Source organism: Anomaloglossus baeobatrachus, chromosome 2, assembly GCF_048569485.1.
Source record: "Anomaloglossus baeobatrachus isolate aAnoBae1 chromosome 2, aAnoBae1.hap1, whole genome shotgun sequence".
NCBI classification, from domain to species: domain Eukaryota; kingdom Metazoa; phylum Chordata; class Amphibia; order Anura; family Aromobatidae; genus Anomaloglossus; species Anomaloglossus baeobatrachus.
This window is the reverse complement of record NC_134354.1, coordinates 3,240,675-3,257,254: the sequence shown is the minus strand read 5'-3', so window position 1 is coordinate 3,257,254 and position 16,580 is coordinate 3,240,675. Positions and strand designations below refer to the sequence as shown.

At 57.3% G+C, this 16,580-nt stretch overlaps 2 protein-coding genes across 4 annotated transcripts in view; both read left to right on the top strand.

Annotated features, from left to right (window-relative positions):
- NHLH2 (nescient helix-loop-helix 2) overlaps positions 1–4,034 on the top strand; it is a 30,206-nt gene extending 26,172 nt beyond the window's left edge. For all 3 annotated transcript variants that reach the window (XM_075334828.1, XM_075334830.1, XM_075334829.1), the window contains exon 2: positions 982–4,034. In XM_075334828.1, coding sequence (XP_075190943.1) covers positions 1,000–1,362 — 363 coding nt within the window. In that variant the 5' untranslated portion in view covers positions 982–999 and the 3' untranslated portion in view covers positions 1,363–4,034. The remainder of the gene's footprint in view (positions 1–981) is intronic.
- Positions 4,035–9,868: 5,834 nt separating this feature from the next.
- Positions 9,869–16,580, top strand: part of CASQ2 (calsequestrin 2) — a 215,673-nt gene continuing 208,961 nt past the window's right edge. The window contains exon 1 of the mRNA XM_075334827.1: positions 9,869–10,141. Coding sequence (XP_075190942.1) covers positions 9,908–10,141 — 234 coding nt within the window. The 5' untranslated portion in view covers positions 9,869–9,907. The remainder of the gene's footprint in view (positions 10,142–16,580) is intronic.

Below are 16,580 nucleotides of genomic sequence, written 5' to 3'. Positions count from 1 at the left end.
GCGGATTGCATATTTTCTGTTAGTACAATAAACCTCATTTCAATCCAGAAATATTACTCAGTCCATCAGTTATTAGATATATGAAACTGAAATAGCAAAAACCCAAATTGTTATAAAGAAAAAAGGTTACCATTAATAGGGGTGCCCAAACTTTTTCATATGACTGTACCCCATAAGTCGGGGTTAACATTGGGGGACAGGAGTCACGTGGACTGAGGAGAGAAGAGCGACCTTGAGATTTGAGGGACTGTTCTAGAGCGGGACCACAGTAGATTGCTCAGAGCTGGGCAGCACTTCCAGGGGGTGGTACCCCTGGCTCAGATGGCATGGGGATGTACCAGTCATTATGAAGACAGCGCCCCCGCTCCTCTATGTGGTGGATATACCGGCCATTATGGAGGGAGAGCCCCCCGCTCCTCTATGTGGTGGATATACCGGTCATTATGGAGGCAATGCCCCCCGCTCCTCTATGTGGTGGATATACCGGCCATTATGGAGGCAGTGCCCCCCGCTCCTCTATGTGGTGGATATACCGGTCATTATGGAGGCAGTGCCCCCCGCTCCTCTATGTGGTGGATATACCGGTCATTATGGAGGCAGTGCCCCCCACTTCTCTGTGGGGATATACCGGTAATTTTGGCTGCAGAATGTAGAACGGGAGATTTCTTTCTGTCTTCACCCTACAAAACGGCTCAGGTTAGGTAGGAACATGGATCCTGCCTAGTAAAACTGCCAAGTGCGGGACAACACGTGGGGGATGTGCACGGTCATATAATGGCCCTATGAGCTGCATCTGGCTTCGAGTGTAGGTGGCTTCATGTATGGAGTTGCACATATTTTTCATAGTTTGGTGGGAGGACGAAAGTGGAGGCCGACGTTCTTACTCTCCGATGATGTAGTTACTGGCCTGTCGCCATATTGTAACCTGTAATAACTGATCCTTGTATCTGTTGTATTAGTCTTGTCCCTGTTTGGTTTCAGGTTCGGTGAGCAGCCAGGATGATGCTGAGTCCAGAGCAGGTGGATTCGGACCAACCATCAGTGCAGTCAGAATCAGACTCATCGGTCAGCGAGGTGAAGGGGGGCAGCGTGTCTGAGGCGGAGGGAGAAGGTCGCAGGACTCTTGGTCTCCCACCTCAATTAAGTCGTGAGGAGAAGAGAAGGAGAAGACGGGCCACGGCAAAATATCGCTCAGCACATGCAACCCGAGAGCGTATCCGTGTGGAAGCCTTCAATGTGGCATTCGCTGAACTCCGACGCCTCCTGCCAACCCTGCCACCCGACAAGAAGCTGTCAAAGATTGAGATCCTGCGGCTGGCAATCTGCTACATCTCCTACCTCAACCATGTGCTGGACGTCTAGAGACCACGCTAAGAAGAGCTGCAGGAACGCCACTGGACGACCATGATGGACATTGCCAGGCAGGGAGGAGAAGGACCATGAGCTGGTTAGCTGGCAAAGGTTGTCCGTGTTCTGTGTGACCGCTGGGGTCAGAGATGTTAACCCCTTATGTTGTGAGGGTGGCCCAGCTGGTGTCAGTGAGTAGCATTAGACGACAGTACAAGCTATGTGAATTCATTCTATAATACCTAGATTATTGGACCAAAGGTGACCGTGTGTGGTAGAGACCTCGTGTGTGTTCTGTGTAGAATATCGGCGCCACATGATGGCCGTCTGCTGTATTACTTGAGTATATTCCTACTTTCCATACCTTAGATCTGTCACACTGTGTGTATGATACAGGACAGCATAAGCTTTTATTAACCCAAGTGTCGCTGGGTTGGGGCAGATCTGCAGGTCCGAGCCGTGGTCTGCTGATAGCACAATACAAACAAACATTGTATGCGGGCTTCATTATTGGACCCGTAGACGCTGATATTTCAAGCGTCCTCCATTGCTAAAACCATAACCCCGAAGTGTGACTGACCCAATCTCCCCGTCTGTCACGACCTCTGGGGAGCTAAGCTATAGGGGCTGTTTATTAGGATCTTCCAGTGATCTTGACAATGGTAATGAAATGTTTATATTTTTATGACCACCCCCATTCTACTTTGCGAGAATTCGGCCAAATAGTGTTGGTACCTCAGCTTCATAGACTTCATAAAAAGGGGAGGTGCAGCTTCAGAGACTCTTGGGACCCTCCGGCCCACGCGAGGTGGTCACATATCCGTGTTTAGGAATCTACTCGTCACTCATTACAGAAGAACTTAAAGGCGAGCTCCACCCCAGTTTTAATGGTGGTTTGATGGACACCCCAATACTTTATCTTCCTTTGAAGGGAGCCTTTCAGACAATTCATGCTGCCAAATTGCTGGAGGCCAGAGCCAGGCTGTGCCAATGCAATACACTGGCAGGGACTATAGCAAAAGATGAGATTAGACCGGTGTGACCCCAAACGGCTTCTCCTCGCACCACTCTACTTCATTGACAGGTCTCTCTTACTTGTGTACATGGGGAAAGTCCTGAAAATTGAAAATCACTTGGGTGCTGGGAAGAGCCGTCAGGGGCCTATAGAGAGAAGATTGACTAGACCATCACCAGAGTGTATCCGAAAAACGTACATGGCTACAATCCTGCGGCCTGGCTCTAAGTCATACTACCTGTGGTCTGGAAAGGATGCACCGGGTCATTATGGTGACTGTGACCCATGGCTCCTCTGATGTGTGGCCCCCCACTCCTCTGATGTGTGCCCCCCCAGGCTCCTCTGATGTGTGACCTCCCCAGCTCTTCTGATGTGTGACCCCCCAGGCTCCTCTGATGTGTGGCCCCCCCACTCCTCTGATGTGTGGCCTTCCAAGGCTCCTCTGATGTGTGGCCCCCCACTCCTCTGATGTGTGGCCTTCCAAGGCTCTTCTGATGTGTGAGCCCCCCAGGCTCCTCTAATGTGTGGCCCCCAGGCTCCTCTGATGTGTGGCCTCCCCATGCTCCTCTGATGTGTGGCCTTCCAAGGCTCTTCTGATGTGTGACCCCCCCAGGCTCCTCTAATGTGTGGCCCCCAGGCTCCTCTGGTGTGTGGCACCCCCAGGCTCCTCTGATGTGTCCCCCCCAGGCTCCTCTGATGTGTGGCCTCCCCAGGCTCCTCTGATGTGTGACCTCCCCAGCTCCTCTGATGTGTGACCTCCCCAGCTCCTCTGATGTGTGACCCCCCCAGGCTCCTCTGATGTGTGACCCCCCCAGCTCCTCTGATTTGTGCTCCCCCAGGCTCCTCTGATGTGTGGCCTCACCAGGTTCCTCTGATGTGTGGCCTCCCCAGGCTCCTCTGATGTGTGACCCCCCCCAGGCTCCTCTGATGTGTGCCCCCAGGCTCCTCTGATGTGTGGCCTCCCCAGGCTCCTCTGATGTGTGACCGCCCCCAGGCTCCTCTGATGTGTGGCCTCACCAGGTTCCTCTGATGTGTGGCCCCCCCAGGCTCCTCTGATGTGTGCCCCCAGGCTCCTCTGATGGGTGGCCTCCCCAGGCTCCTCTGATGTGTAACCCCCCCAGGCTCCTCTGATGTGTGGCCCCCCCCAGGCTCCTCTGATGTGTGCCCCCAGGCTCCTCTGATGTGTGACCCCCCCAGGCTCCTCTGATGTGTGCCCCCAGGCTCCTCTGATGTGTGGCCTCCCCAGGCTCCTCTGATGTGTGACCGCCCCCAGGCTCCTCTGATGTGTGGCCTCACCAGGTTCCTCTGATGTGTGGCCCCCCCAGGCTCCTCTGATGTGTGACATCCCCAGGCTCCTCTGATGTGTGGCCTCCCCAGGCTCCTCTGATGTGTGGCCTCCCCAGGCTCCTCTGATGTGTGACGTGACCCACCCCCTCCGCTCCTCTGATGTGTGGGCTCTCCCCAACCCCTCTGATGTGTAGTGGAGATACTGATTGGGGGGCTCTTCTGACCCCTCATCTCCTCCTCACCAGCGATTGGACTGATCTAGAATTCTAATCCAAAGATTTGTGGGTTTCAGGGTCGGTGACTTTCTACAGACGATGCAATATTTTGTAGTGAATCTGTTCCCCTATTTCTACCTGATGCCTTTTATTACCAACCTTCATCAGAAAGATGTCATCAATAAACCTTTTCTGCAAATCAGCTGCCTCCGTTCTCTGTGTCCTGTGTGAGCGATCGCCCCCGGCAGGAAATGGTTAAATAGTCTGGTCTTATTCATATAGCAACCCACAATCCTCTGTAACAAGGGCTGTATACACAGTGGGTGGAATACTGATCCGATAGGTTCTATGGGTTCTGGTTGTAGGTGGATCTGTCAGTCCTATGTAAGCACACCCTACTTGAGTAACATGGCACAGCACACTGGCCCTAATGGAGATTGGCGACACTACCCGCTACATTGCAAGCCCAAGTCGGTGGGTAACTCTTCACACGCTGTATGCAGACCACCTCTGTTTTCTGAAGCGCGGTCCTTAGTCTTCACTGCCTCTGCAGGAAGAAACGGGCCAGCTCAGTCAGGCCTTCTCCAGAATCTGGAGCCACAGGGGCCTTCTCCTGAATCTGGAGTCGCTAAGGTCTTTTCCTGGATCTGCAATCGTTGGGGTCTTCTTCTAGGAATGGTGGCTGTATGCCCAGTTCCCTGCTCACTCGACCTTCCTGGTACAGGTTCTGGTGCCAACAATTCCTTTTTTTGGCCCGGTTCAGTCTTTTATAATTAGTAACTTCACCCCAACTGCCACCTGACCTGGCATCTCCTCCCATCGCTTTCTCTCTGGAACATACACTCAGCTTTCCAGTTCCCAGAGCCACATCTCTCATACCTTTCTGCCAGCAGATGGTAGTGTTTGTTTGCAGAACTCTGTTATGCTTGAACTTCATCCTTTTACAGCTCTACAATTTCCCTTTTCCATCCCTCGGACATCGGAATCTTTTGTGCCAATAAAGCAACTTCTGAATGATCTTTGTCGGTATTACTTAATTTACAAGGAAGACTACTGTTACGCCTATACCAGCGTCCCCGTGCTGTCCTGCCCCCCTCCCCTGGTGGGGACGTCATTCTCTCACCTGCGCGGCCGCTCTGCGATGTCTGCCCCATTCTCGGTCCATGCTACAGTCTCCCAGGGCTGGTGTGCACCTTGCAGGCTTCCTGGTTCTGCTCGAAGGGTGCGTGTGTGGTAATACCTCTTTTCTTAAAGGGCCAGCGCACCCTTATCCGGAAGTGACTCTCAGGTCAGCTGATAAGGGGAAGGTACCGTAAATACCTGAAACCTAAGGGAGGTGCCTGGGCAATGAGTTAGTTACATTGCTGTTGCACAGGTCCTCAGTGCGGCTGCTGCTTATATTGTGGTACCTTCTGCTGATTTGTACCTCTGTTGCAGTGTACTCCTTATCTACTGCTGCTACTGCAATGACCAACTACGCTGGCTGTCTGCTACAATACAAGATGCCGGAAGTATCCACGCCGGTCGCTGCTGCCATATCCATGCATCCTGGACAAACCCACTACTCGGTCTGCTTCTGCTGCCGCTTCTACCAAAGACTGTACTGTGCCCATGGCCTCAGCTAATGGGGTGCTGCAGATCCCCTGGAGCTCCCCTCTGCTGGCTCCTTACCAGTGTGTGATGACACGCAGGCTGGTCTAGTTAGTTCACTCCTCCAGGCAAGTGAATGGTACCTTCGGTCCAGCAGACCCAGTGCTCCCCCAGCAAGTATAACAGTTTGCCCAAGTCATGGATCTCGCTGGCGCTGATGCTGCCAATTGGTGGGAGTACAACAGGAGCTTGTCCTCCAATGTGAGACACAGGGACAAATCCAAAAGTGTGGACACCAGGAGTAGAAGACGCTTTTACCTCCCTCAAGCAGGTCTTCTCTTATGCTCCAGCGTTGCATAGACCAGAGACATACAAGCAGTTTATTCTGGAGGTGGATGCTCCGTCCTTTAGTGCTACCGCGTCCTCCCTCATACAGAAGTCAGCTACAGGTAAGACTGTAACTTGCGGATTCTTTTCCAGGGCTTTCTCTCTGGCAGTACGAAACTACTCAATTGAAGACCAAAGATTGCAGGCGATCAAATTGGCCTTGGAGGAGTGGTGATACTTTCTGGGTGGAACGGTGCATAAAGTCAATCTTCACCGACCACAAGAACCTGGCTTATCTCCAGAGCTCAGAGGTTGAACCCAAGCCAACCCCGGTGGTCACTGTTCTTTGCCCGCTTCGACTTTGTTCTGTATTTCTGCCCTGCTAAGAAGAACGTGAAGGCTGGTGCGCTATTGCGGTTGTTTCTGTTGGCCAATCAGGAGGAGGAACCTCAGCATATTATCGAGCCTTCCAGGGTGATAGTGGCTCCTATAGACATGTCCCAAGTTCTTCCCGGTAAGACGTTCATTGCAGTAGCAGACAGGAAGCGAGTTCTTCAGTGGGGTCATTCCTCCAGGCTGGCCGGCCATGATGGACAGAAGGAATCCTTGTAGCTGATCTGTCAGCATTATTGGTGGCCTACACAGCGACAACACGTTCTTGAGTTTGTTTTGGCATGTCCCTCTTGTGCCCGTACCAAATCCACGAAGAAGCTCCCTAATGGTCCATTGCTTCCTTTGCTGGTGTCATCTGCTCCTTAGCAGCATATTGGGATGGACTTTATCACCTACCTGCCGAACTCCTCCAATTGCACTGCCATCTGGGTAGTGGTAGAGAGATTCTCTAAAATGGCCCATTTCACGCCGCTGACTGGTTTACCCTCTGTGCCAGTGATCGTTGAGAACTTCATCCAGCTCATCTTCCGATTCACGGTCTTCTGCTCCACATTGTGTCCAACACAGGTGTCCAGTTTACCTCGCGATTCTGGAGAGCCACCTGTAAGCTGCTGGATGTCAACTTGGACTTCTCGTCGGAGAACAGGTGAATCAGATCCTGATAAACTTCCTGCGGCACTTCATCAATGAGTATCACAGTGACTGGGTCAACTTCCTTCCTTAGGCGGAATTCTCTTATAACAATCATGTGAGTGAAGGCCCTGTCACACACAGAGATAAATCTGCGGCAGATCTGTGGTTGCAGTGAAATTGTGGACAATCAGTGGCAGGTTTGTGGCTGTGTACAAATGGAACAATATGTCCATGATTTCACTGCAACCACAGATCTGCCAAAGATTTATCTCCTTGTGTGATGGGGCCTTGAGTCCTCTGTCAAGTCTCCTTTTCAGACTGTGTATGGACAACGACCCAGAATTCAATCCCGTTCCCAGTGGCGCTCACCTCTGGCAATTCTGCGGCCGAATCCCTTGTCAAGAGGCATCTGGACAGAGACCAAATCTTCCATGGAGCAGTCTTCTATCCATATGAAGAGGCACGAAGCCAAGAGATGCCTCGACCCTCCGTCGTTCTGGCCCGGAGACAAAGGATGGCTCTCTTCCAGATATGTCCATCTCAAGGTGCCTTCCTACAAGTTGGGACCCCGCTTTATCGAACCCTTCAAGGTGCTTCAGCGGATTAACGAGGTGTCCTATAAGCTGAAGCTCCCATCCTGCCTACAAATCCCCAACTGTTTCCACATGTCCCTCCTCAAACCTGTTATCCTGAGCCATTACTACAGTGATCCAGGTACATCACCTCCTCCAGTCAGTGATGAACACACCTTTGAGATAAAGGCCATCCTTGCGGTCAAAAAGGTCTGATCTAAAACCTACTATTTGGTGGACTGGAAGGAATTTGGTCCTGAAGAGAGGTCATGGGAACCAAAGGAGAATATTAATGCCCCTCTTCTCTTTAAGAGATTCCTGGAACAGGGGGGCATAAGGGGGGTACTGTATCGCAAATACTGGCATCCCCATGCTGTGCTGCCCCCCTCCTGGGGTGGAGACCTGTTTTCTCACCTTTCCGACTGCCCCGTTCCTGGTCCATGCTGTTGTCTCCCAGTGCCTCAGTACACCTCACAGACTTCCTGGTTCTGCCCAAAGGGTGCATGTCGTTTTATTAAAGGGCAAGTGCACTCTGACCTGGAAGTGCCTCTCAGGTCAGCTGACAGGTTGCAGGTAGTTATAGCACCCTCCCCATATGGGTGGTGCCTGGGCAATGAGTTAGTTACATTGCTGGTTCTCAGGTCCTCAGTGCTGCTGCTGCTGATATTGTGCTACCTTCTGCTGCTGATTTGTACCTCTGTTTCAGTGCACTCCTTATCTACTGCTGCTATGACCATCTACACTGACTGTCTTCTACGATACAAGCTGCCGCAAGTATCTGTCGCGGGCGGAGAGGGGTTTTTGGGAAACGCCGCTCGCCTGGGGAATCTCTGGCTCGAGCACGGGGCCGGACCCGGGAGCTCGAGCAGCGCCTCCTCGCCCACGACTGAAAAGGGGGAGGTTTGGTGGTGGGATGTCGGTTGTGACACCCCCCATGGGGTTGTGGTGATGGTGGGCACCACCGCTGCTGGTGACGGGGGTTCCCGGGAGCGATGGCGGGGAGCAGCTGAGGTGTTGGCCCCTCCGTGGGTAGGGGCTGGTGTCCCGGGGCCCGGTAGGAGGGAGCGTGCTGCAGGGCGCAGTGCTGCGGTGCGGTGCCTGTTGGCACTGTTGTACTCACAATTGAACCACACAGAGTCACTGGTAAACTAGAAACTGTCGTAGTCCGCAGCCTTCAGTACGGAGGGTGTTTAAGTCCCACACACGGTGCAGCAGCCCCTGTTCTTTCCCTGCAGTCAGGTGACTCTTTCTCCACTCTTTCTCTTTCTTTCCTCCTCGGCCGGGAACGGGGAGTCCACTCCCCTGCAGTGATCCGGGATCTCTTTCGATACCGGCGGGCTACTACCCTGCCCCGGTCACCTCAAGTCCCTTTCTCACTAACAGCCTGTCCCGGCCCTTTCGGAGCACGCTTCTGTAGCAGCCCGAGAGCTACAACTCCGGACTCCTCTCCTCTCCCTCTCCCCACACTCTCTGCCCGGGGGGGGGGGGGGGTCTGTCCTGCTGCACCGGTGTGGGATCAAGTTACCAAGGAGGAGAATGGCCTGCACTTTGCTGGATTTCTGCAGCCTCTGTGACACCCTGGTTTTGCCATGGCATCACATATCCACGTCAGTCACTGCAGCCGTATCCATCTATCCAACCTGGATGGACCCACTACTCTGCCTGCTGCTGCTTCTACCGGAGACTGTAGCATATCTGTGGCGCCAGCTGCTGGGGTACCGCAGATTCCCTGGAGCTACCCTATGCTGGCTGCTTACCAGCGCTGTATCTTCTGCCACCTTCGGTCCAGTAGACCCACTAATTCAGTGCTCGCCCCTGTGATTCTGACCTGGACCTTGATCGTGGATATCTTCCTACTTTCCCTTTGGACTGTTCGCCTGGTACTCGTCGTTCTCCTGACGGTTTTGACCCCAGGCTTAGTTCCTGACTGCGCTCCTGTCTCACTTTCTGACCTGTCGCACCCTGACCGCTCTCCTGGTGACAACCCTGCAATCCTGACTACTATCCTAGCGGTGCTACTGCCACCAATGTGTAATCATCATGCAGACCACGACCTTCCTACACAATGGCGCACGTATCCCTCCCTCGGCCTCCGCACCGCGAGTGGCCACCTGTACGATGAGACAGGGCTGTGACAACCTCTCAGGCGTGACATAGCAGCTGGTTGTCAGCAATATTGCATATCCAGTAGTGTCAGGACACAGGACTGAGCCATGACGTCTCCTCACTGCTCGGATGCGGGAGAGCTGGAGAGATGTAAGAAGCGACATGGTATGACGAGCAGCACAGAGTGTTTCAGCAGGAGTGGTATTACTAATGTGGAGGCATCCCGGGGAGATACTGCTGTACAGTGAGTGGGGCAAGCTGGCACCCGCTGCTGACCCTTCATCTCCCGCCTAATCCTGCCTCTATTTATAGCCCTGAAACAACTGTCTCCTAAAAATGGAGAGGGGAGTGGGAGAGCGTCGCTATGTAAGGTGGGCACTGACACTGGGCTCCGCACAAAGCCACGGACCTCGCTGTCCCCCATGCACGCCTGCAGTCTGCTGCTTTGCGGGGCCCTTCTCGCCCTTTGTGGGGCTGAAGAGGGGCTGCACTTCCCCTCCTATGATGGAAAGGACCGTGTCCTGGAGCTGAGCGACCGCAACTACCGACAGCTCATGAAGAAGTACGATGTCTTCTGTGTTCTCCTGTGGCAGAGCCCGGCCGCCGGTGACAAGACAGCGCAGAGGCAGGCCCACATGACGGAGCTGGTGCTGGAGGTGAGTGACCCCCACCCCGCATAGTCCCATCACAGGCTACACTCACACCAGGCTGCACCGTCCTCACTGCCCACTCCCTACACATGACAGAACTGGTGCTGGAGGTGAGTGCCCCCCACCGGACATACTGCCATCACAGGCTGCACTGACACCAGGCCGCACCGTCCTCACTGCCCACTCCCTACACATGACGGAGCTGGGGCTGGAGGTGAGTGCCCCCCACCGGACATACTGCCATCACAGGCTGCACTGACACCAGGCCGCACCGTCCTCACTGCCCTCTCCCTACACATGACGGAGCTGGTGCTGGAGGTGAGTCACCCCCACCCCGCATAGTCCCATCACAGGCTGCACTGACACCAGGCCGCACCGTCCTCACTGCCCTCTCCCTACACATGACGGAGCTGGTGCTGGAGGTGAGTGCCCCCCACCGGACATACTGCCATCACAGGCTGCACTGACACCAGGCCGCACCGTCCTCACTGCCCTCTCCCTACACATGACGGAGCTGGTGCTGGAGGTGAGTGCCCCCCACCCCACATACTGCCATCACAGGCTGCACTGACACCAGGCCGCACCGTCCTCACTGCCCACTCCCTACACATGACGGAGCTGGTGCTGGAGGTGAGTGCCCCCCACCGGACATACTGCCATCACAGGCTGCACTGACACCAGGCCGCACCGTCCTCACTGCCCTCTCCCTACACATGACGGAGCTGGTGCTGGAGGTGAGTGCCCCCCACCCCACATACTGCCATCACAGGCTGCACTGACACCAGGCCGCACCGTCCTCACTGCCCACTCCCTACACATGACGGAGCTGGTGCTGGAGGTGAGTGCCCCCCACCGGACATACTGCCATCACAGGCTGCACTGACACCAGGCCGCACCGTCCTCACTGCCCGCACCCTACACATGACGGAGCTGGTGCTGGAGGTGAGTGCCCCCCACCGGACATACTACCATCACAGGCTCCACTGACACCAGGCCGCACCGTCCTCACTGCCCTCTCCCTACACATGACGGAGCTGGTGCTGGAGGTGAGTGCCCCCCACCGGACATACTACCATCACAGGCTGCACTGACACCAGGCCGCACCGTCCTCACTGCCCACTCCCTACACATGACGGAGCTGGTGCTGGAGGTGAGTGACCCCCACCCCGCATAGTCCCATCACAGGCTGCACTGACACCAGGCCGCACTGTCCTCACTGCCCACTCCCTACACATGACAGAACTGGTGCTGGAGGTGAGTGCCCCCCAACGGACATACTGCCATCACAGGCTGCACTCACACCAGGCCGCACCGTCCTCACTGCCCACTCCCTACACATGACGGAGCTGGTGCTGGAGGTGAGTGCCCCCCACCAGACATACTGCCATCACAGGCTGCACTCACACCAAGCCGCACCGTCCTCACTGCCCACTCCCTGCACATGATGGAGCTGGTGCTGGAGGTGAGTGCCCCCCACCGGACATACTGCCATCACAGGCTGCACTTACACCAAGCCGCACCGTCCTCACTGCCCTCTCCCTACACATGACGGAGCTGGTGCTGGAGGTGAGTGCCCCCCACCGGACATACTGCCATCACAGGCTGCACTCACACCAAGCCGCACCGTCCTCACTGCCCACTCCCTGCACATGACGGAGCTGGTGCTGGAGGTGAGTGCCCCCCACCGGACATACTGCCATCACAGGCTGCACTCACACCAGGCCGCACCGTCCTCACTGCCCTCTCCCTACACATGACGGAGCTGGTGCTGGAAGTGAGTGCTCCCCACCCCACATACTGCCATCACAGGCTGCACTGATACCAGGCCGCACCGTCCTCACTGCCCACTCCCTGCACATGACGGAGCTGGTGCTGTAGGTGAGTGCCCCCCACCGGACATACTGCCATCACAGGCTGCACTGACACCAGGCCGCAATGTCCTCACTGCCCGCTCCCTACACATGACGGAGCTGGTGCTGGAGGTGAGTGCCCCCCATCAGACATACTGCCATCACAGGCTGCACTGACACCAGGCCGCACCGTCCTCACTGCCCTCTCCCTACACATGACGGAGCTGGTGCTGGAGGTGAGTGCCCCCCACCCCACATACTGCCATCACAGGCTGCACTGACACCAGGCCGCACCGTCCTCACTGCCCACTCCCTACACATGACGGAGCTGGTGCTGGAGGTGAGTGCCCCCCACCGGACATACTGCCATCACAGGCTGCACTGACACCAGGCCGCACCGTCCTCACTGCCCGCACCCTACACATGACGGAGCTGGTGCTGGAGGTGAGTGCCCCCCACCGGACATACTACCATCACAGGCTCCACTGACACCAGGCCGCACCGTCCTCACTGCCCTCTCCCTACACATGACGGAGCTGGTGCTGGAGGTGAGTGCCCCCCACCGGACATACTACCATCACAGGCTGCACTGACACCAGGCCGCACCGTCCTCACTGCCCACTCCCTACACATGACGGAGCTGGTGCTGGAGGTGAGTGCCCCCCACCGGACATACTGCCATCACAGGCTGCACTGACACCAGGCCGCACCGTCCTCACTGCCCGCACCCTACACATGACGGAGCTGGTGCTGGAGGTGAGTGCCCCCCACCGGACATACTACCATCACAGGCTCCACTGACACCAGGCCGCACCGTCCTCACTGCCCTCTCCCTACACATGACGGAGCTTGTGCTGGAGGTGAGTGCCCCCCACCCCACATACTGCCATCACAGGCTGCACTGACACCAGGCCGCACCGTCCTCACTGCCCTCTCCCTACACATGACGGAGCTGGTGCTGGAGGTGAGTGCCCCCCACCGGACATACTACCATCACAGGCTGCACTGACACCAGGCCGCACCGTCCTCACTGCCCACTCCCTACACATGACGGAGCTGGTGCTGGAGGTGAGTGCCCCCCACTGGACATACTGCCATCACAGGCTGCACTGACACCAGGCCGCACCGTCCTCACTGCCCGCACCCTACACATGACGGAGCTGGTGCTGGAGGTGAGTGCCCCCCACCGGACATACTGCCATCACAGGCTGCACTGACACCAGGCCGCACCGTCCTCACTGCCCTCTCCCTACACATGACGGAGCTGGTGCTGGAGGTGAGTGCCCCCCACCGGACATACTACCATCACAGGCTGCACTGACACCAGGCCGCACCGTCCTCACTGCCCACTCCCTACACATGACGGAGCTGGTGCTGGAGGTGAGTGCCCCCCACCGGACATACTGCCATCACATGCTGCACTGACACCAGGCCGCACCGTCCTCACTGCCCACTCCCTACACATGACGGAGCTGGTGCTGGAGGTGAGTGCCCCCCACCGGACATACTGCCATCACAGGCTGCACTCACACCAGGCCGCACCGTCCTCACTGCCCACTCCCTACACATGACGGAGCTGGTGCTGGAGGTGAGTGACCCCCACCCCGCATAGTCCCATCACAGGCTGCACTCACACCAGGCCGCACCGTCCTCACTGCCCTCTCCCTACACATGACGGAGCTTGTGCTGTAGGTGAGTGACCCCCACCCCGCATACTGCCATCACAGGCTGCACTGACACCAGGCCGCACCGTCCTCACTGCCCTCTCCCTACACATGACGGAGCTGGTGCTGGAGGTGAGTGCCCCCCACTGGACATACTGCCATCACAGGCTGCACTGACACCAGGCCGCACCGTCCTCACTGCCCACTCCCTACACATGACGGAGCTGGTGCTGGAGGTGAGTGACCCCCACCCCGCATAGTCCCATCACAGGCTGCACTGACACCAGGCCGCACTGTCCTCACTGCCCACTCCCTACACATGACAGAACTGGTGCTGGAGGTGAGTGCCCCCCAACGGACATACTGCCATCACAGGCTGCACTCACACCAGGCCGCACCGTCCTCACTGCCCACTCCCTACACATGACGGAGCTGGTGCTGGAGGTGAGTGCCCCCCACCAGACATACTGCCATCACAGGCTGCACTCACACCAAGCCGCACCGTCCTCACTGCCCACTCCCTGCACATGATGGAGCTGGTGCTGGAGGTGAGTGCCCCCCACCGGACATACTGCCATCACAGGCTGCACTTACACCAAGCCGCACCGTCCTCACTGCCCTCTCCCTACACATGACGGAGCTGGTGCTGGAGGTGAGTGCCCCCCACCGGACATACTGCCATCACAGGCTGCACTCACACCAAGCCGCACCGTCCTCACTGCCCACTCCCTGCACATGACGGAGCTGGTGCTGGAGGTGAGTGCCCCCCACCGGACATACTGCCATCACAGGCTGCACTCACACCAGGCCGCACCGTCCTCACTGCCCTCTCCCTACACATGACGGAGCTGGTGCTGGAAGTGAGTGCTCCCCACCCCACATACTGCCATCACAGGCTGCACTGATACCAGGCCGCACCGTCCTCACTGCCCACTCCCTGCACATGACGGAGCTGGTGCTGTAGGTGAGTGCCCCCCACCGGACATACTGCCATCACAGGCTGCACTGACACCAGGCCGCAATGTCCTCACTGCCCGCTCCCTACACATGACGGAGCTGGTGCTGGAGGTGAGTGCCCCCCATCAGACATACTGCCATCAGAGGCTGCACTGACACCAGGCCGCACCGTCCTCACTGCCCGCTCCCTACACATGACGGAGCTGGTGCTGGAGGTGAGTGCCCCCCACCGGACATACTGCCATCACAGGCTGCACTGACACCAGGCCGCACCGTCCTCACTGCCCTCTCCCTACACATGACGGAGCTTGTGCTGTAGGTGAGTCCCCCCACCCCATATACTGCCATCACAGGCTGCACTCACACCAAGTCGCACCGTCCTCACTGTCCACTCCCTGCACATGACGGAGCTGGTGCTGGAGGCGAGTGCCCCCCACCGGACATACTGCCATCACAGGCTTCACTCACACCAGGCCGCACCGTCCTCACTGCCCACTCCCTACACATAACGGAGCTGGTGCTGGAGGTGAGTGCCCCCCACCGGACATACTGCCATCACAGGCTGCACTGACACCAGGCCGCACCGTCCTCACTGCCCACTCCCTACACATGACGGAGCTGGTGCTGGAGGTGAGTGCCCCCCACCGGACATACTGCCATCACAGGCTGCACTGACACCAGGCCGCACCATCCTCACTGCCCTCTCCCTACACATGACGGAGCTGGTGCTGGAGGTGAGTGCCCCCCACCGGACATACTGCCATCACAGGCTGCACCGTCATCACTGCCCGCTCCCTACACATGACGGAGCTGGTGCTGGAGGTGAGTGCCCCCCACCGGACATACTGCCATCACAGGCTGCACTGACACCAGGCCGCACCGTCCTCACTGCCCACTCCCTACACATGACGGAGCTGGTGCTGGAGGTGAGTGCCCCCCACCCCACATACTGCCATCACAGGCTGCACTGAGACCAGGCCGCAATGTCCTCACTGCCCTCTCCCTACACATGACGGAGCTTGTGCTGTAGGTGAGTGCCCCCCACTGGACATACTGCCATCACCGGCTGCACTGACACCAGGCCGCAATGTCCTCACTGCCCTCTCCCTACACATGACGGAGCTGGTGCTGGAGGTGAGTGCCCCCCACCGGACATACTGCCATCACAGGCCGCACTGACACCAGGCCGCAATGTCCTCACTGCCCACTCCCTACACATGACGGAGCTTGTGCTGTAGGTGAGTGCCCCCCACTGGACATACTGCCATCACCGGCTGCACTGACACCAGGCCGCAATGTCCTCACTGCCCTCTCCCTACACATGACGGAGCTGGTGCTGGAGGTGAGTGCCCCCCACCAGACATACTGCCATCACAGGCTGCACTGACACCAGGCCGCACCGTCCTCACTGCCCTCTCCCTACACATGACGGAGCTGGTGCTGGAGGTGAGTGCCCCCCACCGGACATACTGCCATCACAGGCTGCACTGACACCAGGCCGCACCGTCCTCACTGCCCACTCCCTACACATGACGGAGCTGGTGCTGGAGATGAGTGCCCCCCACCGGACATACTGCCATCACAGGCTGCACTGACACCAGGCCGCACCATCCTCACTGCCCTCTCCCTACACATGACGGAGCTGGTGCTGGAGGTGAGTGCCCCCCACCGGACATACTGCCATCACAGGCCGCACTGACACCAGGCCGCAATGTCCTCACTGCCCGCTCCCTACACATGACGGAGCTGGTGCTGGAGGTGAATGCCCCCCACCGGACATACTGCCATCACAGGCCGCACTGACACCAGGCCGCAATGTCCTCACTGCCCTCTCCCTACACATGATGGAGCTGGTGCTGGAGGTGAGTGCCCCCTACCGGACATACTGCCATCACAGGCCGCACTGACACCAAACCGCACCGTCCTCACTGCCCTCTCCCTACACATGACGGAGCTGGTGCTGTAGGTGAGTGC